Genomic DNA, 23,292 nt, shown 5'->3' with positions numbered 1-23,292 from the left:
GTAACTATGCCCAGATATGTGCTGAAGGGGAGGGGGGGCAGGGTGTGTGTGTGACGCAGCCTTTACCTGAACCAGACATGTTTGTAGGGCCCTGTGAAAATATGGGAGGATGCACTGACAGAGAGAGAGAGAGAGATGAATGAGAATGACAGTCTGTTGGTGTGTGAACCAATCATCCCTAAGTTCTAAAAGTGTGTAGAAGTAGTGCCAGAGGGGGAGGGCCCCTCTGTATCAGTGGTGACCTGACAGCAGTCTGCCCATATTAGGGAGCAGGGGGTGCTTCAGCCTGAGGACCCAGGGGAGAACACTGATAAGGAAGGTGGGGGGCCTCAAACAGCACAGCCACTAATAATTGGTCAGAGTCAGGATTTTCAGCAGGCCCAGGGGACCGATCCCACACTAGAGAAGATCAGGGACCTAGCTAGGCAGCTGCCTGCTGACTCTGATAAAGAGAGAGTGTACTGGGATAAATGGAGGTTGTACTGGGACTCCATTCCAGTGGAGGGACAGGATCCCTGGCTAGCTGAGAGACAGTTAGTGGTACCTAAACAGTTTAGAGCGCAACTGTTGGGAGTGGCCCATGAAATTCCTATGGCAGGACATCTAGGGGTACAGAGAACCAAAGCCCGGTTGTCCCATCACTTTTATTGGCCGGGGATGGGTACTGATGTTGCTAATTATTGTCGCTCCTGTCCTGCATGTCAGAAAGTGGGGAAACCTGGAGAGGTGGGACGTGCCCCTTTAATTACCCTCCCCATAGTGACTGAGCCCTTTGAGAGGGTGGCTGTGGATATAGTAGGGCCCCTAGCTATCCCAAGTAGTTCAGGGAAAAGATTCATTCTGATGGTAGTGGATTATGTGACCCGATACCCAGAGGCGGTGGCCCTGTCATCTATCAGGGCTGGCTGATGCTTTATTGGGTATCTTTGTAAGGGTAGGTTTCCCTAAGAAAATGCTAACTGATCAGGGCACGCAATTTATGTCTGGCCTGATGCAGAGTCTATGTAAAAAGGTGCAGGTAGAACACCTAGTGACTAGCCCATACCACCCCGAGACCAATGGCTTGTGTGAAAGGTTTAATGGGACCCTGAAGCAGATGCTCAAAACCTTTGTGGAGTCACAGGGGAAGGACTGGGAGCGTTACCTGCCACACCTCCTATTTGCTTATAGAGAGGTGCCCCAGGAATCCACTAGTTTCTCCCCCTTTGAACTCCTATATGGACGCAGAGTGCGTGGCCCCCTTGATCTGATCAGGGAGGAGTGGGAAGGGAAATTGGGTGCTCAAGAGACCTCGGTAGTAGACTATGTAATAAGGTTCAGGGACAGAATGCATAGTCTTGTGGGGGAGGTACAGGAAAACCTAAAGGCTGCCCAGTATAAGCAGAAGCAGTGGTATGACCGGAATGCCAGAGAGAGAGTGTATCATGTGGGACAGAAAGTGCTTGTTTTAATACCCATGAGACAAAACAAACTACAGGCTGCCTGGGAGGGTCCATGTACTATCCTAAAGAGAATGAATGATGTGAACTATGTGGTGTCTCTGGATGAGGAGGGTAAAAGGCAGAAAATCTATCATGTAAATATGGTAAAAACCTATTATGACAGAGAACCCATCGTGTTAACTGTGTGTAGTTTGCCTGGAGAAGAGCATGAGACTGACCCCCTTGTTGATTTACTGGCCCCCACCAGAAAAAACAACACCCTAGAAGCTGCCCAGATTAGTGCCCACTTAACTGGGGATCAGCGGCATCAGCTGTCTGAGGTGCTTAAGCCTTACTATAGCGTGTTCACAGGGAAGCATGGCAGGACACACTTAGTCACACATCATGTAGATACAGGGAATCACCATCCCCTCAGACAAACAGCATACAGGGTATCCTTGCAGGTCAGTGCTGACATAAAAAGGGAGATAGAGGAGATGCTAGAGCTGGTAGTGATTTGCAAGTCCCACAGCCCCTGGGCCTCCCCAGTAGTACTAGTCCCCAAAAAGGACAAAACCACTAGGTTCTGTGTAGATTACAGAAAGCTAAACTTAGTGACTGAATTTGATGCCTATCCTATGCCTCGCATAGATGAGCTATTGGACAGGCTAGCAGGGGCCAAGTTTCTTAGTATCATGGATCTCAGCAGGGGATACTGGCAGATCCCTATGACCCCAGAAGCACAAGAGAGGTCTGCCTTTATCACTCACATTTGGGTTGTATGAATTCCAAGTGATGCCCTTTGGGATGAAAAATGCCCCTGCCACATTCCAACGGCAAGTTAACCACTTATTGGAGAGGCTAGAGGGGCAAGTTGTTGCATACCTGGATGATATTGCAGTGTTCAGGGATACTTGGGAGGAACACCTCACACATTTAGCCAGTGTATTGGACCGAATAGCTACTGCTGGGCTAACTATAAAACCAGATAAGTGTCAGCTGGGCATGGGGGAGGTCCAGTACTTGGGTCACCTGGTGGGAGGAGGGGTACTGCGCCCCAAGCCAAGTGAAACTGAATCCATAATGGCCTGGCCCACCCCTAAGACAAAGAAACAGGTTATGTCCTTCCTGGGTACTGCAGGGTACTATAGAAAGTTTGTGCCACACTATAGTACCATAGCCAAACCCCTAACAGACCTTACAAAAAAAGCCTACCTCAAACAGTCAAATGGACCCCTGAGTGTGACAGGGATTTTAATTAATTGAAAATTGCCCTTACGGACTCCCCTATACTACAGGCCCCTGATTTCCACAGGAGATTCGTAGTGCAAACGGATGCTTCCAACCATGTGCTAGGGGCTGTGCTGAGTCAGGTGGATAAGAAAGGTGAGGAGCACCCCATTGTGTACCTCAGCAGGAAATTACTTCCACGAGAAGTGGCATAAGCCACTGTGGAAAAAGAGTGCCTTGCTATAGTTTGGGCCTTGCAAAAGCTACAGCCTTATCTGTATGGATGCCAGTTTACAGTGATAACTGACCACAACCCCTTAAACTGGTTACATAGGGTAGCTGGCTCAAATGGTAAACTCCTCAGGTGGAGCCTAGCTCTACAACAACATGAGTTTACCATCCAACATAAAAAGGGCAGTATGCATGGTAACGCTGATGGTCTTTCACGCCAGGAGGAGTGTCCTCTTTGATACGCAGCTGGAGTGGCTTGTAGCCACCCTCTTTTGCGTCTCTTATTGGGGGAGGTGTCACGAATACCTCAGGAGTTAGCTGAGAAGGGGTTAATTCTGCTTAGTTGTGAACTAAGAACAGTTGTTTGTTTTTTAAAAATAGCTGTGTACTGGGTTTGTTTGTGTTTTCTTTGATGTGCCAGAACCCCTCATAAATAGTTTCTAAAAAAACCTTCCTCCAAATGTTATTGTGTATGCATTGAGTCAATCTGTCAGCTCCAGAGATACCACAGTGCTTCTCCCCCATATCCTGATGAGGTCAATAAAAGGACATTGGTCTAATGCCTATATGTGTTTAAAGACAGGGGGTTTCTTAGCCCGCCCAGGAGGGTGTGGTCAGGCAACCTGATCTATGGAAAATAGGTATAAGAATCTTATTTTTCAGCTATGAGATGTCATTCTTACAAGGGGAGCTGCTCTACAGGGTAAGGACCATTGCTTTCATGCCAGCCCCTGGCACAGATCTTGGAACTAGAAAAGTATTCAGTCTGTTTTTCTCCCTTTTTATTTTTAACCTGTTTGCGTGTGTAATTTTATTTATAACAACTTTTTATAAATAATGCATTGTGCATAATATTTTTGGCATAATAAATAATCCTTTTATTAAGTTTGGCCTTTGTCTAATAATTGAACCACGTTACTGAAAGAGACTGGTATATTAGAACTGTATAATTTAGGTTATTTTCTGCTAAATTGTACTCAGAGAGTTAATGTGTAAGTTTGTGTTTTTCTTAGGATTTTCCCTTTAATAGATCCTAAGTGGTGGCATCTTAGATATTGTAGTTAGTTTAGTGTGGGTGGCATTAGAGGGGAGTTTTGGGGCATTTCTTTTACGTCTAGTAAAGACTGGAGAGTGTTGTTAACCCTTGCACCCACTGAACTAAATCACAAGCTGGCCTGGTGTAGCTAGATTGTGACCTATTAGTGAGAGTAGAAGGTGTCTGATAACCCTTTCTGTGCCAAATAAGTGACTGGCGCAGGGTTGGATAACCTTGGTTCGTCACACCCCCTCTGAAAATAAACCTCTAACTGGCCAGGCAACAAATCTTTTTAAATTTTAGGAGCCAGAAAAAATATTCAGGCGCCAGACAGTGGTATTTGTATAAAGATATATGGAGAAAAACCCAAAAAGTTAGGAGCTAGGGGTTAAATTCTAGGAGCAATTGGCTCCTTGGTTTGTCAAGCCCTGCTCTAACAAATCTCCTAACTGCTAAGATTCCCACTGCAAATACCCTGCTAACAGACCCCAAACATTATTAAAGGGATAGGAAAGTCAAAATTTAACTTGCATGACTCACACAGAGCATGTCATTTTCAAACACTTTTAAATTCACTTCTATTTTCAAATGTGGGAGCTATCTGCTGATTGGTGCCTGCAAACATTTATCTCTTGTGATTGGCTAACCAGATGTTATCAGCTAACTGCCAGTAGTGCAATACTGTTTCTTTAGAAAGGATAACAAGAGAATGAAACACATTTGATAGAAAAAGTACATTTGAAAGTTTAAAATTGTATGCTCTATCCAAATCATGAAAGAAAATGTGGGTGATTCTTGCCACTTTAATCCCCTAAATGCTCAAACTCCCATTTAAATTAACCCCATTACCACTAAGATCCCTAACCCTATTTAACCATTGTCATAATCCTCATTGCAGTTAACCCCCTGAACACTTACACTATTAATCCCCTAGCCACCATACCGCCTACTGCACAGACATTTTTAAATCATTTTATGTATTCCTTGTTTTAGCATATGAACATAGTCAAACGTTACTTTTTATATTTAAATTGTACCACTCTATTGAGAACAATGGTAATTTTTTTTGTAGAAAACACATACTAATTTACTTATTTCTAAAAATGTGGAACCAACACATTAGTAATTTGACTTAACCACATTAACTAACAGAGTTTTTTTTTATTAAAAATTTGAGTGCATTATGGGAAATACAGTGTAATGTAAGTTCAACAAATCTTGACATTTTCATCTGAAATTAAATATAATTTGTGAAAATTAAGATCTACAATAACAAACAATGCATAAAAACATCACTATATGTTTCAGATAATCTTTTCTCTGTAATACTGTCCCGTATACTAGATTTTATTTAAGCTTGGCTGATCTTTCTAAAAACTTCAGGCCTGTAAGACATGTAATTGGCCACCAATTAAGGGCTCGATTACAAGTGGAGCACTCATTTATTGCGTGCCCACAAACGTTTACGGATGCGTTATAAATAACCATTTATTGCTACCGCTCCAAAAATTAACCATAGGTCAGACCTCTGGTTAATTTTTTAAATGTGCCCCAACTACCCCCCCCCAAAAAATGTGTAGTGCCTTTTGAAAAATTAAAAAATTGAAGCATCTTTTTTTTGTTTTTTTAAATTACTGCACTAGGCAGTTTTTAGGGGCTGTGGGGTGTTAGAAAAAAAAAAAAAAAAACGGCACCGAAAAGTGCCTTTACATTGCTGTCTATGGGAACTGAGTGTTCCCTGAAAATATATATGTATATGCTTATATACATATATATTTATGTGTTAATATGTGTATATACACATAAACACATCAATATATATGTATATATTCATATGCATATATATTTAAAATTACTGCCCAATGCTACGCAATTTACCCCCTTCACAGCGCTTAGATGTCATTGGAGCATATGGAAGCACGCTCTTGTGAGCGCAATGCTTTCGTGCAATTATACCTGCCTCATAATACCAGCGCTGGTATTACAAAGTGGAGCGCATATATATCGCTTTTGCATAAGCGATATTTTAAGCTCCATTTATAATCTGTCCCTAATTTAGATATTCTGCATCACAAAATAGCACCTCTGGTATATCCAGGTCCTTTCCCCTAGTTTTCAATCTAAAACATTTTAATATAAATTACAATTTTAATTTAAAACAAATAATAGCCACATATGTTTATGCTCCGTAATACATAAATGCATTATACTAAAAAGAAGCACATTCTTCAGAATGCAGTGTGTGTATTTTCATCACATTGTAACAGTCCCCAGTATTACAGTATTCTGTTACTGTTCCTCTGGATTTTTAGGCATTTCACTTATCTCCCTTGTAAATGTTGGTAGAATTATTCCTTCTTTTTTACAAGTGAGCCAAATATTAAACCTTACTATAATAAGTTATAATTTCCTTCTTAGGACTGTTCAAATTATTTAACTCAATGTTTTCTTTGATGCATCCATTTCCATTATGGGTTTCATATTTGCTCAAGTTTAATGGAGGTTTACATTTGTGCCAGTTTTTCAGTACTTTATTCATTGTTCCTTGGTCTGTGATTCCCAAGAGCTTCTCTTTTTCCTCTTGTTCTGATGGTTTCTCCTCCGTTATATAAGGAGGTTCCATGTGATGTTCCATACCCATATCTTGGTTTATTGTCTCAAAGAATTGCTGAATACAAAGCTTGGCAAAGCTTTTTGCATGCTCTGTGCAGGTCTCGTCAAATAGCTTGCGCTCTATGTCAATGTAATGGGACCAGTATTTGCTCTTCAGGAAAGCGGCTTGGGTAAAACACGGTCGGATGGCTCTAACAAGGAATGCCATGAAGGTCATAATTAAAACAAAAGTCCATCCCAAAGCCTAGAGAGAGAAAGAAAATAAATTAGAACTCCCATGTCCATTACTTCTCATTATTTGAAAAATAAATACAAAATTGCCTACAAACCCCCCCCAAATTATTCTTACATGATTCAGACAGAGCATTTGATTTACAAAAATAAATAAAAAAAAATAATTTACTTTTATTATCAAATTGGCTTAATTATTATTGTGTTCTTTGTTGAAGAACATATTTAGGTAGGTAGTGTGCACATGTTTGGAGCACTACACGGACGCAAACTGCTGCCATCTAGTTCTCTTGCATTTATATAACAATGTTAAAAAAATTATTGAACAACTGCTGCCATATAGTGCTTCCGACACATGCGCGCTCCTGAGCCTACCTACCTAATTTTCAACAAAGGATAACAAGAGAACAAAGTAAATTTGGTAATAGCAGTAAATTGAAAAGTCTTTTACAATTGCATGATCTATCTGAATCATGGATGCAAAATATGGGGTTCATGTCCCTTTAAATCCAGACAAATGACTTGAACACAATGCAACTACCCAGTACATTTTATTTGACCCCGTATTCTCCCATCCACATCTACGTTTGTATCCACGTTTGCTACACACAAAGGGGCCGATTTATCAAGTGTCTGGCAGACATGATCCGCTGTAGAGTATCATGTCCGCCAGACATCGATAAATACAGACAGCATACGCAGTCAGCATTTATCATTGCACAAGCAGTTCTGGTGAACTGCTTGTGCAATGCCGCCCCCTGCAGATTCTCAGCCAATTGGCCGCTAGCAGGGGGTGTCAATCAACACGATCGTATGCGATCGGGCCGATTGATGTCCGCCGCCTCAGAGGCAGCTGATGAGATAAGACCGCTGCTTCATAACTGCTGTTTCTGGCGAGCGTGTAGGCTCGCGCGGAAACAGGGGTATACGGTGCTATTTGGGCCGTGAAAAATCGGCCCCAAAGTGTTCTTCTCTGTAGGTGGTTCATTCCTACCATAAAATTAAAGGATATATAGCTGTTATTTTATATATGTATATGATGGTTTGTTTGACTTATTTGTCATTATTGCAAACATTTTTCTCTTTAACAAGGTTGTTTATATGCCCAGTAAGTAAAACATATATGGCCTCCCATATGTAAAGAATGTATATCCCTGATCTACTATTAATAAATTGCAATTGAAAATGTTATTGTTTGTTACTACTGGTTACTAACAAGAAAAGTTTATATTGACATTAAAGTGACAGTCTACAGCTTAGTCATCTTACCTTAGATTAAGCTGCAAATAACCTCCTACACTCTTTATATATCATGCAGCAGTAATGGTAAAAAAGTTATTTTAAAATGACTATTGTTTCTGGTCGCTTTGAAATGGCTGCCAAGCTCAGCCCAATGATGACATCCCGATCTAGGCTGCAGACCTGGACTGAACATCAGGCATACCGGGCAAATGCCCAGTAGACCGCGCTGTAGTTTAGCCCCGCCCACCACAACTGCATTATCTTTATTAATTATTTATTCAACACATTTTTATGTGAATTATTATGATTATGTGAATTATTATGTATGTGTGTGACTGTGTGTATATGTGTGTGTATATGTGTGTGTGTGCACATGTGTGTGCGCATATGTGTGTGACTGTGTTTATATGTGTGTGTGTGCGCATATGTGTGTGACTGTGTGTATATGTGTGTGTGTGCGCATATGTGTGTGACTGTGTGTATATGCGTGTGTGTATGTGTGTGTGTGCGCGCATATGTGTGTGACTGTGTGTATATGTGTGTGTGTGCGCACATATGTGTGTGTATATGTGTGTGTGTGCATATGTGTGTGACTGTGTGTGTGTATGTGTGTGTGCGCACATATGTGTGTGTGTGTATATGTGTGTGTGTGTATATGTGTGTGTGTGTGACTGTGTGTATATGTGTGTGTGTGTATATGTGTGTGTACATATGTGTGTGTGTGTATATGTGTGTGTGCGCACATATGTGTGTGTGTGTGTATATGTGTGTGTGTGCACATATGTGTGTGACTGTGTGTATATGTGTGTGTGCGCATATGTGTGTGACTGTGTGTATATGTGTGTGTGTGCGCATATGTGTGTGACTGTGTGTATATGTGTGTGTGTGTGTGCGCACATATGTGTGTGACTGTGTGTATATGTGTGTGTATGTGTGTGTGTGCGCACATATGTGTGTGTGTGTATATGTGTGTGTGTGTGCACATATGTGTGTGTATGTATGTGTGTGCGCGCATATGTGTGTGTATGTATGTGTGTGTGTGTGTGCGCATATGTGTGTGACTGTGTGTATATGTGTGTGTGCGCACATATGTGTGTGTGTATATGTGTGCGTGTGCACATATGTGTGTGTGCGCATATGTGTGTGTATGTATGTGTGTGTGCGTGTGTGCATATGTGTGTGCATGTATGTGTATTTGTGTGTGCGCATATGTGTGCTTGACTGTGTGTATATGTGTGTGTGTGTGTGTGTGCGCACATATGTGTGTGTGTGAGAGAGAGAGAGATAAACAAAGGGGAATTTAGTTTGGGGTAGAGTCAAGTGAGTCTTGGAAAAAGTACAATTAGAACGGAAGAGAAAACATTTGCTAATAACTTTAAAAATAGAGAATTGAGAAATGCACTAAACTAAAGTGATGAAGATAAAAATGAGAAAGAGTCAGAGACCATGAGAAACTGAACTGGAAACAGAAAGGGATAAATAGAACGAGGGTCAGGATGAGAAGAAAAAAAAAAAAGGGAGATTGAAAAAAAAGAGGGAGAAGATGGATAAAAATAGAGCATAGGGAGACAGGAGAGTCAAAACTAGAGTGGTGCAAACGTGGGGCGCGATCCGATATAGATCGTAGTTTGCGGCGCAAGCGAGGGAACCCGCGTCGCCCGCAGTTTCAGCTCGCAACTCGAGCTATCCCATATACGGCGCCGTCAGATGCTAACGTGCCGTAAGTCTGATAAACCAGCGATGTCCAGAAATCTGCGCAAGTACAAATTTCTGGCGTCGCCAGTGACTTACGGCACGTTAGAAACTGCCGGCGCCTACAAAACCTGACTAAAGTCTAAATCACCCGCACTGTCTAACACGCCTCCCTAACATAGCCCGACACGTCTAACCCTCTATCCGCTATCCCCCCTCACTATCCTAACAATAAAATATGTATTAACCCCTAAACTGCCGCTCCCGGAGCCCGCCGCTACCTAATAAAGTTATTAACCCCTAAACCACCGCAAGCTATATTAAATCTATAACCCCCTAAAGTGAGCCCCTAACACCGCCGCCATCTACCTTACCTACCCCCTAAAGTGAGCCCCTACCCCGCCGCTATCTATTTTAAAATTATTAACCCCTAATCTAATCCCCCTACCCCGCCGCCATCTATATTAAATTATTTAACCCCTAAAATACTAAACTATCCCTACCACTAAACCTAAGTCTAACCCTGCAAATAGCCCTGAAAAGGGCTTTTTGCGTGGCATTGCCCCAAAGTAACAGCTCTTTTGCCAGCCCTTAAAAGGGCTTTTTGCGGGGCATGCCCCAAAGAATTCAGCTCTTTTGCCAGCCCTTAAAAGGGCTTTTGGCGGGACTTTGTCACAAAGTAAACTGCTCTTTTGCCTACAATCTACATCCCCCTACACCGCGGCCACCTATAATAAATGTATTAACCCCTAATCTAATCCCCTACACCGCCGCCAGCTATATTAACTATATTAACCCTAATTATATTAGGGTTAATATAGTTAATATAGTTATTATATTATATATATTAACTATATTAACAGCCAATAGAACGCAAGCTCAATCTGATTGGCTGATTGGTTCAGCCAATCGGATTGAACTTGAATCTGATTGGCTGATTCAATCAGCCAATCAGATTTTTCTACCTTAATTCCGATTGGCTGATAGAATCCTATCAGCCAATCGGAATTCGACGGACGTCATCTTGGATGACGTAATTTAAAGGTACCTCATTCGTCGTTCAGTCGTCGGCCGGGATGGATGCTCCGCGTCGGTGGAGAGAAGATTCAAGATGCCGCTTGATGGAAGATGCTGCCCGATGGAAGAAGACTTTGCTGCCGCTTGGATAAAGACATCGCTGGGATGAAGACCTCTTCTTTGCCGCTTGGATAGACATCGCCCGGATCAGATGAGGAGTTCGGCCTGGCGTGGTGAAGATAAGGTAGGGAGATCTTCAGGGGGGTAGTGTTAGGTTTATTTAAGGGGGGTTTGGGTTAGATTAGGGGTATGTGGGTGGTGGGTTGTAATGTTGGGGGGTGGTATTGTGTTTTTTTTTTCAGGCAAAAGAGCAGTTTTCTTTGGGGCATGCCCCCACAAAAGGCCCTGTTAAGGGCTGGTAAGGTAAAAGAGCTTTGAACTTTTTTTAATTTAGAATAGGGTAGGGATTTTTTTTTATTTTGGGGGGCTTTATTATTTTATTAGGGGGCTTAGAATAGGTGTAATTAGCTTAAAAATCTTGTAATTTTTTTTTATTTTTTGTAATTTAGTGTTTTTTTTTTTTTGTAATTTAGTTTAGTTTATTTAATTGTATTTTTAGATAGATATTTGTAGTTTATTTAATTTATTGATAGTGTAGGTGTATTTGTAACTTAGGTTAGGATTTATTTTACAGGTAATTGGGTAATTATTTTAACTAGGTAGCTATTAAAAAGTTCATAACTATTTAATAGCTATTATACCTAGTTAAAGTAATTAACAATTTACCTGTAAAATAAATATAAACCCTAACATAGCTACAATGTAATTATTAATTATATTGTAGCTATCTTAGGGTTTATTTTATAGGTAAGTATTTAGATTTAAATAGGAATATTTTAGTTTATAATATGAATTATAGGGGGTATAGGGGGTTTAGATTATGGGGTTAATAATTTTTAAATAGGTGGCGGCGGTGTAAGGGGTCAGATTAGGGGATAGATAAGGTAGATGGCGGCGGTGTAAGGGGTTCACATTAGGGGATAGATCAGTTAGATGGTGGCGGTTTTAGGGGTTCACATTAGGGGAAAATCAGTTAGATGGTGGCGGTTTTAGGGGTTCACAGTAGGGGATAGATCAGTTAGATGGTGGCGGTTTTAGGTGCTCACAGTAGGGGGTTAGTTTATGTAGATGGCGGCGGTTTAGGGGTTAAATACTTTATTAGGGATTGCGGCGGGGGATCGCGGTTGACAGGGAGATAGACATTGCGCATGCGTTAGGTGTTAGGTTTTATTTAGCAGATCGCGGTTGACAGGGAGATAGACATTGCGCATGCGTTAGGTATTAGGTTTTATTTAGCAGATCGCGGTTGACAGGTAGATAGACATTGCACATGCGTTAGATGTTAGGTTTATTTAGCAGCCAGTTTAGGGAGTTACGGGGCTCCAATAGTCAGCGTAAGGCTTCTTACGGCTGCTTTTTTGTGGCGAGGTGAAAATGGAGTAAGATTTCTCCATTTTCGCCACGTAAGTCCTTACGCTGTATATTGGATACCAAACTGCGCGGGTTTGGTAAATACCTGCCTATGGCCCAAAAAACTACGGGCGACGGCAGAAATATACCCGCGTAACTTCTAGGTTACGCCGTATATAGGATACCAAACCCGCGCAAAAATTGGCGTTGCCAGCTTTTGCGGGCGACGATTTTTATCGGATCGACCCCATGAGTTGGAAAATGGAATGAGTTATAGTGTAACAATGTATATTATTTTATAATATATAATTTTTAGTTTTACAATATAATAGTATAATATATAGTAAAATGTATATAATGGGGCGATTTATGGCTGGGAATGTGCAGGGGCGGTATTGCACAAGCATTTCACACAAAATGCTTGTGCAACGATAAATGGCAACAGCGTATGCTGTCGGCATTTATCGATGTGGGGAAAACATGATCCGCTACAGCGGATCATGTCCGCCTTCACATTAATAAATCGGCCACAATGTATACAGTATAGTATATTATAATATACCCGTACAAAATCAACATAAAGCTTGGATTTTTGAATAGTTTAGATTTTATTATATTTTGCATCTATAAAATGGGACTCCTTGGAGATGGGATAGGACCAAGAGTAAAGAATAACATAATATGTCAAGAGATTATTGCTTATATGTCATAATGTAGCTTATATATGTAGCCTAAAGTTAGTTTTATATCAAAAGTATACATAGTACCATCAGAAAAATTGTAAAGTATTGTAGTAAGAAAGGTAATAGTTGTTTTAAATAAATATAGACCAGCGTTTGCATTTTAGAACACACAAAAAACAAACCAAAGATGTAGGCAGAGAAGATTGTGACTTACTGGTGGAGAAAAATGGATGTATGGAATTCTGGATTTGGGGATTTGTATCTGTAATTTTAAGTTTATAGCAATAAAAATGTATATTATAATATAATATAATATATAGGCCTGCATTTATCAAGCTGTGAGCGAGCCTGCAAATGAAAGTTAGGAAGCAGCGGTCATAAGACCGCAGCTTTCTAACCAGTACACCAGTAGCTGGATTAAATCACCCCGGTACGTTCGCCATGGGGTGATTGACAATTACTTGCACACCTTTGGGCTAGCGCAAGCAGGGGGCAGCATTGCTGGCTATAGTATTTCGTTTTAAAATTGTGTAGAACATTATGGGGTTGCAAACATTTGTGGACACATATTTTCTTGAATATTCCTTTGCATTCTCACCCCATTATAGGTGCATAAATAAATTTCTGTATTAGCTCCATAAAGATTTACTATTAGTTTCTATTACATTAACATATAGAACATGGGCAGTTTATATATTTTGTATTTATGTCCTTATGGGGCAATACGGTAGTTTTAAACAGTCTTTGCTTTTTGGAAATTAATAACATACGTTAAATATTTAGGTGTCACCTTTGATTGATTTTAAATATGAATAGCAAAGTGGTTACTGATTGGGGACTTCATAGTCCACTACCCATATTTTTTTAAAATTTCTCTTCTCCCTACTTTACCTCTTATCCTTGCTCTGCGTATAGCAGCGGATATGTAAATACGGCATTACTCAGCAACTTAAAGGGACATTAAACCCACATTTTTTCTTTGATAACTTAGAGAAAACAATTTTAAACAACATTCCAATTTAATTCTATTTTCTAATTTGCTTAATTCTTTAGATATCCTTTGTTGAAGAAATAGCAATGCACATGGTGAGCCAATCATACGAGACATCTATGTGCAGCCACCAATCAGCAGATACTGAGCCTATCTAGCTATACATTTCACCAAATTATATCAAGAGAATGAAGCAAATTAGATAATAGAAGTAAATTAGAAAGATATTTTAAATTGCATGCTCTTCCTAAATAAGAAAATAAAAAAAATTGGGTTTCATGTCCCTTTAAGGGCAGCTGGCACCTTTGATGTTTGTGGGTGCCACAGTAATCAGTAGAGGTGAGGGGCATTTTACCAACCCGAGAACTGTCACTGATTTTACATGCCAATGACTCAATTGTTGTTAAATAACACTAATAGTCCTGTGAGCTGAGTTGTGCGATCAGTGCTGCTTATTAGTTCAGCAGTAGTTTCCACATTGGACCAGCAATTGGTTGCAGCTCCTCAGCTGTAATTTAACTATGTGTTTAACCCCTTCACTGTAGTTAAACCTATAGAGGTGCAGGGTTGTTAGTTTTAAAATTGCATACTCTAATGAATCAGAGATGAGATTTTTTTCACTGTAATGGACCTTTAATCTTCTTTCACATAAAGTAACTGTATAAAATCTTCTATAAGTTTGCTCTTATATAGGCCTAGATTAAGAGTGGAGCGCTAATTAACACTTGAGCATTAATTGAGCTAGAAGTAAGCTTTTTGTGCTTATCACAAACATTTGCACTCCACTCGTAACCTGGTCCATAATGTGCTGCGTTGCATTTTGCCAGGAGGTTAACATGTAAATTCATGTTCATATTTATTTTTTATTTTAAAGAACAGCCACTTGTAATAGCTGGTTATTTAAAGGGACACTAAACCCAATTTTTTTCTTTCATGATTCAGATAGAGCATGACATTTTATCAACTTTCTAATTTACTCCTTTTATCAATTTTTCTTCATTCTCTTGTTATCTTTATTTTAAAAGCAGGAATGTAAATCTTAGCAGCCAGCCCATTTTAGGTTCAGCACCGTGGATAGCGCTTGCTTATTGGAGGCTTACATTTAACCACCAATAAGCAAGCATAACCCAGGTTCTCAACCAAAAATGGGCCGGCTCCTATGCATCACAGTCCTGCTTTTTAAATAAAGATAGCAAGAGAACAAAGAAAAATTGATAATAGGTGTAAATTAGAAAGTTGCTTAAAATGGCATGCTCTATCTGAATCATGAAAGTAATAATTTGGGTTTAGTGTCCCGTTAACCTTCAACCATAAACAAGCAAATTTGCCCCTTTACAGGCGCACGTTAAGATAGTGCTTCACTCGTAATCTGGCTCTGTGTGTATTATATTGCATAATTAGAGCAGGATAAACATGTTTTTATTCTAACATCACTTTACGTCCATTAAAGCTTATAAAAGATATTATTTGCTTATACAGATAGAAAACCCTAGCTTTATTCAAACTGCTTGGGACTAGAAAAGGGTGGATTTTGGAATATTTGCATTTGTTAAATGGGACAGCTTGGAGAGGGCATGGAGCAAAAGCCAATATTTACATGTCATAATACAGTTCATACATCCCCCGAATGCATCCATATGCTGCTGTTTCCGCGTGAGTCTTCAGTCTCCCCGGAAACAGGAGTTAAGTAGCAGCGGTCTTAAGACCGGTGCTCCTTAACTCGTCGCATACGATCGGGTTGATTGACACCCCCTGCTAGCGGCCGATTGGCCATGAATGTGCAGGGGGCAGCATTTCACAAGCATTTCACGAGAAATGCTTATGCAATGATAAATGCTGACAGCCTATGCTGTTGGCATTTATCGATGTGCGGCGAACATGCACAGCTACAGCGGATCATGTCCGCCCACACATTGATAATTCAGCCCCATAGTACCATCAAAAATATAGTACAGTACTGTAGTCAGAAAGGTAATATTTGTTGTTTAAAATCAATATAGACTACTATTTGCATTTTAGAACACGAAAATCAAACCAAAAACACGGACAGAGAAGATTGTGACTTACAGACAGGGAAAAAAATTATTTTTTTTATTTTTTATATATCTTTTTTAAAATATTAATTAAAAGTTTGAATTTCAGAATAAGTTTGGATTGTAAAATTGTGGATTTGGAAATTTGTACCTGTAGTTACTTACGCCAATGTTTATTTTTAATTTTCAATTCCTGTGACAACAAACAGGTATTATATTTCATACACTAAATTAGCAAATAACTTTTTACAGGGCTTGATATTTTCAATAGTCCCAGACGTATAAGAAATCTCAGCAGACAAGTAAAAAATGTGACTTTTGCCTATCTTTAACATTGACTGGACTAGTAACTTTTCCCTTTCCGCTAGTAGCTTTTAACCCCTGAATAGTAAACTATAGTGATATTTTTTCCTCCCCTGTATGTATTATTTATCATTTTCATTTTCTGTAATGGTATATTGAGTTTATTTATTAGAGACTATTAGATAGATAGATTAGATACTTTGCTAAATAAGCACTGAGTAATAAAATACGCAGTAGAATTTAACTCCCTTAGATATACTTTATTAATCACATCTTCATTTTCCAGATACAGAACTATCATTTCCTTTTTGTTAAAGGCATTCTTAATAAAAGTAGCATAGTTATTTTCAGCACAAAAAAATAACGTGCCTTTAAATCAACCTTCTTACCTGGGAGATGCATCGCAGATACCTCGCTGCCACTTCTTGTTCAATAATGCTGTGCCCATCGTAAATGTCTTTGCAAGGAATCCTAGCTAACATTCTCTTAATTTCTTTCTCTGATAAGTCTACATCTGTCATATTACCAAGTTTATCCACAGGTACTGAAGTGCTAAACGCACAAATAAAACATTTGCCATCCAATAATGTCACTGATACCCAAACAGCTGGGGCGATAAATGCTCTCTGGGTCATCGAACACAACATATAACGTAAAACTGCAGGATCCTTTTGTCTCATACCTGTGGGTCTCTTCCATTCTTCTGCCAACATGGATACATTATTGTTCATTACAAACCCTAAAAGGAATAGTACTATAGGTGGAACGAATAGTACGCCCATGCCGTACGACATATTGTAGCCTGGTATACACGGGCAGTTGAAATCAAAAGCTGTATATAGATGGGCACTCGCAAGTGCCATAATACCGCATATTCCATTCATGAATGATTCCTGGTTGGACTGTAGGAACTGGAAGATCATGCGAAATTTATCCATTTTTGTTTCCTTTTTTCAGCAAATACAAATGACTTACTTGTTACTCAAAGAAAAAAAAAGTACATGTCTTACAGCATTCCTCTTCTCGCATGCAATTAAAAGCTTTGTTAAAGGATCATGTTTTTCATGTTCCGATTCCTAGTTTATCTCAGCTTTTAGTATAATATTCCGTTGTGTGCAGTCTGTGATGCTCTTCATTTTGGATTTAGTCAATAAATATTTAATTTGTGTACATTATTATTGTTTACACCTTTTTTGGTCCTCAGACCATCAGTGTTCTTCCTATACATGTAATTTTAAAAGCTCTTTGGAAATGTTTCAATCATTTAAAACACTCCCTCAGTCACTACAGTATGGCCCCACCTCGTAGCAGAGAACACCTATGCAAAAATATCTAGCCTGATCTGGCTAACAATAATTCACAAGACAAAGTACTTAGTAAACAGAATGTTATTTTTGTGTCGGACAAAAGAATTTTCAGTACGTGTGTGATTCAGAAGTGTCTCTGCTAGTATAATAGTTTTGCCCTTTTAAAGGGACCTTGTCAACAACAATATATTTAATTCATTTTTGTGAAGCATTAAAGGGACAGTCTACTCAGAATTGTTATTGTTTAAAAAGATAGAGAATCCCTTTATTACCCATTCCCCAGTGTTTTTATAACCAACATGGTTATATTAATAAACTTTTTACCTATGTGATTACCTTGTTTCTAAGCCTCTGCAGACTGCCCCCTTATTTCAGTTCTTTTGACAGACTTGTATTTTAGCCAATCAGCGCTGACTCTTAAATAACTCCATGGGACTGAGCACAATGTGATCTATATGGCACACATGAACTAGCTCTGTCTAGCTGTGAAAAACTGTGAAAATTCACTGAGATAAGAGCTTTGAAATTAGCATATGAGCCTACCTAGGTTTAGCTTTCAACAAAGAACACCAAGAGATAAAAGTAAATTGGCAAGTTGTTTAAAATTTCAAGCTCTATCCGAATCATGAAAGTTTTTTCTAGACTAGACTGTCTCTTTAAGCTAAATACATTGGTGTGAAGCAAATTAATCTATATACATTAATTTGCATATGCTGTCTGCATTGCATATGCTGTCTGCATTTAACATTGCACAAGCATTTCTAGTGAAATGCTTGTGCAATGCCGTCCCCTGCACTCTCACAGCAAATCGGCCGCTAGCAGGGGGTGTCAATCATCCCTAAAAGGTGGCGACAAGTTAAGGAGCAGCGGTCTAAGGAGCAGTTGGCAGATTGCAGGAGCAGCGGTCTAAGGTGGCTAATTCACATTAAAACTGGCTACATACATTTAACTTAAAATGTCCCTGTCCGAGTGCTAAAATAGACTCTATGGTTCAATCACAACCAGTAAACACTGTGGAAGCACTAGGAAGCAACACTGTGCTCTTCAGCATTACGTTGCACAATCCTGTTACACAACTTTAGGTGAGTAGCATTTTTGTTTTATTCCCATCCTCTCTGTTTTTTTTACCTTTTAGTTAAATGTGATGTTCTTAAAGGGACACTAAAGTCAAAATTAAACATTTATGATTTAGAAAGAGCATGCCGTTTTAAGAGACTTTCTGGTTTACTTCCATTATCAGATTGTGCACAGTCTTTTATATGCACACTTTCTGAAGCACTAGCTGCTACTGAGCATTTGCAAGAGTTTACAGTATATATTTATACGAGTATGTGATTGGCTGATGGTTGTCACATGATAAAGAGGGCAGGGAAATTGAAGAAAATGTTTAAACTTGTTAGAAAAATATCAATGACATTTAAAATTCAGAGTAATTGCTAATGCATTATCATTTTATAATGCACTTTTTGAGTATGTGTTTAATGGTCAATTAACTTGTGTGTATACTGGTTTTGCTTTACTTATTTGCTGATGTTAATAACATATTTTATAGATGTAGCTCACACTTGCATGTAGTTGTATATGTCAGTGTTTCACATATTTCTGGGGACACTTTTCAGCAGGTCAATCAAATATTTGGGTTATGGGAGTGTGATCATGAATATGGATAGATTACATAGCTCCATCCCACAAAAAACAATTGCACGCAAATACAAAAAAATATATTATTTTATCTTATTTGTAAATTTCAGGTCATTACCAGATGCCAGTTCTCCAAATGATATATATTATTTTATTAGTTTTCTATTCTAATGTTATGTAGAGGGGCGTATTTTGGCTTAGGCAAACAAGGCACTTGCCTAGGGCAGCAGATTTCGGGGGGCAGCACTTTTTTGAGTCTCACTACACTCACTACACCTACACATGCAATCGCACTACACACACACTCACTACACCGACACATGCAATCGCACTACACACACACTCACTACACCCACACATGCAATCGCACTACACACACACTCACTACACCCACACATGCAATCGCACTACACACACACTCACTAGACCCACACATGCAATCGCACTACACACACACTCACTACACCCAAACATGCAATCGCACTACACACACACTCACTATACCCACACATGCAATCGCACTACACACACACTCACTACACCCACACATGCAATCGCACTACACACACACTCACTACACCCACACATGCAATCGCACTACACACACACTCACTACACCCACACATGCAATCGCACTACACACACACTCACTACACCCACACATGCAATCGCACTACACACACACTCACTACACCCACACATGCAATCGCACTACACACACACTCACTACACCCACACATGCAATCGCACTACACACACACTCACTACACCCACACATGCAATCGCACTACACACACACTCACTACACCCACACATGCAATCGCACTACACACACACTCACTACACCCACACATGCAATCGCACTACACACATACTCACTACACCCACACATGCAATCGCACTACACACACACACACTCACTACACCCACACATGCAATCGCACTACACACACACTCACCATATACACAAACACACATAAACACACATGCACACTTGAACATGAACATTTAATTTGGAAATGCCATGAAAAAAGTCTAAAAAGGCCTAAAACTTGGGGGAGTGGGGGGGAAGCAGAGTTTTGAGTGCCTAGGGCAGCACAAAACTTAAATACGCCACTGGTTATGTACATTATACTCAGATGCCACAATATACAGAAAACTATATACATACTACCAAGACAGCCCTTATAGCTTATTTCCAAAGTGTGTCATCCATTTTTTTTATTTTAGCAATACAGGACAGACTCCTGGGACTGTTCTACTATTGTTCAGAAGGCAAAATCCATGACTTTCACAAGAAAATACGGACAGTTGGCAAATATGCTATTAAAGGGACACTGAATCCAAATTTTTTCTTTCGTGATTCAGATAGAGCATGAAATTTTAAGCAACTTTCTAATTTACTCCTATTATCAAAGTTTCTTCATTCTCTTGGTATCTTTATTTGAAATGCAAGAATGTAAGTTTAGATGCCGGACCATTTTTGGTGAACAACCTGGGTTGTTCTTGCTGATTGGTGGATAAATTCATCCACCAATTAAAAAGTGCTGTCCAAAGTTCTGAACCAAAAAAAAAAACTTAGATGCATTCAAATTTTCAAATAAAGATAGCAAGAGAACGAAGATAAATGATAAATTAGAAAGTTTCTTAAAATTGCGTGCTCTATCTGAATCATGAAAGAAAACATTTGGGTTCAGTGTCCCTTTAATGACATATGTACATAACTCAGGCTCAGTCACAGCACCTTTTTATCTTCTTCATTCATAGTAATTTGATCCTTGTTGGCTGACAGCTGACTCATGCACAATATGTTAACTATAATACAACCTACTTGAGCCCTTTGTTAGCAGCATTAACGGGATATGAAACCCAAAACATTTATTTTGTGATTCAAACAGAGCATAGGATTTTTTTTTTAAGTTTCCAATTTACTATAATCAAATTTGCTTTGTTCCAATGATATTCTTTATGGAAGAGATACCTAGGTAGATGTCTTGAGCACTACATGGCAGGAAATAGTTCTGCCATCTAGTGCTCTGGCAAATGGAAAACATTCTAACAAAACAGCTGCTATATAGTGTTCCAGACACATGCACGCTTCTGAGCTTAAGTCCCTATTTTTCAACAAAAGATACCAAGAGAACAAAACAAGAAAAGAAAAAGATAACAGAAGTTACAGTGCCATAAAACATGTTGAGATCTGTGCATATCCTAAAAGGGCTAATTAAGTAAAAATAGTTTGCAGTTATTTTTTTTTTATTCTCGGCACGTGTTTTAAAATAATTTTCAAAAATAAGCAAAATTAGTTACATAGCCATGCTGTCTGGAGTAGTCCGATCCACCCCCCCTATCAGTGTTTAGCATCAGAAACACAAGCATTGTATTTCAACTGAGTTCACAGCAGATTATTTGTCCTAGGCATGTTCCAGCAGATAATAAGTGTTAAAGTTTTGCATTCTACCAAAGGTAGATATAGCTGCATACAAGGAATTGTGTGGGGGGAGTTAGAGCTGTACAAGTCGGAATCTTAAAAGAAAGGTTTAACCCCTTAATGACCACAGCACTTTTCCATTTTCTGTCCGTTTGGGACCAAGGCTATTTTTACATTTTTGCGGTGTTTGTGTTTAGCTGTAATTTTCATCTCACTCATTTACTGTACCCACACATATTATATACCGTTTTTCTCGCCATTAAATGGACTTTCTAAAGATACCATTATTTTCATCATATCTTATAATTTACTATAAAAAAAAATTATAAAATATGAGGAAAAAATTGAAAAAAACACACTTTTTCTAACTTTGACCCCCAAAATCTGTTACACATCTACAACCACCAAAAAACACCCGTGCTAAATAGTTTCTAAATTTTGTCCTGAGTTTAGAAATACCCAATGTTTACATCTTCTTTGCTTTTTTTGTAAGTTATAGGACCATAAATACAAGTAGCACTTTGCTATTTCCAAACCATTATTTTTCAAAATTAGCGCTAGTTACATTAGAACACTAATATCTTTCAGGAATCTCTGAATATCCATTGACATGTATATATTTTTTTTTAGTAGACATCCCAAAGTATTCATCTAGGCCCATTTTGGTATATTTCATGCCACCATTTCACCGCCAAATGCGATTAAATACAAAAAATCGTTCACTTTTTTACTAATTTTTTCACAAACTTTTGGTTTCTCACTGAAATTATTTACAAACAGCTTGTGCAATTATGGCTTAAATGGTTGTAAATTCTTCTCTGGGATCCCCTTTGTTCAGAAATAGCAGACATATATGGCTTTGGCGTTGCTTTAGTAATTAGAAGGCTGCTAAATGCCACTGCGCACTACACGTGTATTATGCCCAGCAGTGAAGGGGTTAATTATGGAGCATGTAGGGAGCTTCTAGGGTTAATTTTAGCGTTAGTGTAGTGTAGTAGACAACCCCAAGTATTGATCTAGGCCCATTTTGGTATATTTCATGCCACCATTTCACCGCCAAATGCGATCAAATTAAAAAAAACGTTAAATTTTTCACAATTTTAGGTTTCTCACTGAAATCATTTACAAACAGCTTGTGCAATTATGGCACAAATGGTTGTAAATGCTTCTCTGGGATCCCCTTTGTTCAGAAATAGCAGACATATATGGCTTTGGCGTTGCTTTTTGGTAATTAGAAGGCTGCCAAATGCCGCTGCATTTCACACGTGTATTATGGCTAGCAGTGAAGGGGTTAATTATGTAGCTTGTAGGGAGCTTGCAGGGTTAATTTTAGCTTTAGTGTAGAGCTCAGCCTCCCACCTGAAACATGAGACCCCCTGATCCCTCCCAAACAGCTCTCTTCCCTCCCCCACCCCCCAATTGTCCCCGCCATCTTAAGTACTGGCAGAAACTCTGCCAGTACTAAAATAAAAGCTATATTTGGGCTTTTTTTGTGTGTTTTTTTAGCATATTTACATATGCTGCTGTGTAGGATCCCCCCTTAGCCCCCAGCCTCACTGATCCCCCACCAAAGAGCTCTCTAACCCTCCCCCTCTGCCTTAATGGGCGCCATCTTGGGTACTGGCAGCTGTCTGCCAGTACCCAGTTTAGTGAAAAAATGTGCCTTTTTTTTAAAAAAAAAAACCTTTTCTGTAGTGTAGCTTCCCCCCCCCCCCCCAAG

At 39.3% G+C, this 23,292-nt stretch overlaps 1 protein-coding gene and 1 long non-coding RNA gene across 2 annotated transcripts in view; one reads left to right on the top strand and one right to left on the bottom strand.

Moving 5' to 3' along the window:
- Positions 1-5,064: 5,064 nt before the first annotated feature.
- Positions 5,065-17,493, bottom strand: LOC128639582 (calcium homeostasis modulator protein 1-like). Its single transcript, XM_053691717.1, has 2 exons — positions 16,583-17,493; positions 5,065-6,775 (listed from the first exon to the last, which is right to left on the bottom strand). Exons 1-2 carry the CDS (start codon positions 17,129-17,131, stop codon positions 6,299-6,301), a joined length of 1,026 nt encoding a protein of 341 aa, XP_053547692.1. The 5' UTR covers positions 17,132-17,493; the 3' UTR covers positions 5,065-6,298.
- Positions 17,494-18,335: 842 nt separating this feature from the next.
- Positions 18,336-23,292, top strand: part of LOC128640102 (uncharacterized) — a 75,574-nt gene continuing 70,617 nt past the window's right edge. The window contains exon 1 of the long non-coding RNA XR_008399290.1: positions 18,336-18,582. This is a non-coding gene — a long non-coding RNA (uncharacterized LOC128640102). The remainder of the gene's footprint in view (positions 18,583-23,292) is intronic.

This window comes from Bombina bombina, chromosome 9 (genome assembly GCF_027579735.1).
Source record: "Bombina bombina isolate aBomBom1 chromosome 9, aBomBom1.pri, whole genome shotgun sequence".
Taxonomy (NCBI): domain Eukaryota; kingdom Metazoa; phylum Chordata; class Amphibia; order Anura; family Bombinatoridae; genus Bombina; species Bombina bombina.
The sequence above is the reverse complement of the archived record's forward strand: the minus strand, read 5'-3'. Positions and strand labels throughout refer to the sequence as shown.

What these genes read in the sequence shown, in the direction of transcription:
- LOC128639582 (XM_053691717.1), bottom strand. Translation starts at nt 17,131, where the DNA reads ATGGATAAATTTCGCATGATCTTCCAGTTCCTACAGTCCAACCAGGAA. An exon ending in ATCTGCGATGCATCTCCCAG is followed by an intron (nt 6,776 to 16,582) that starts GTAAGAAGGTTG and finishes TTCTCTCTCTAG; the next exon opens with GCTTTGGGATGGACTTTTGT.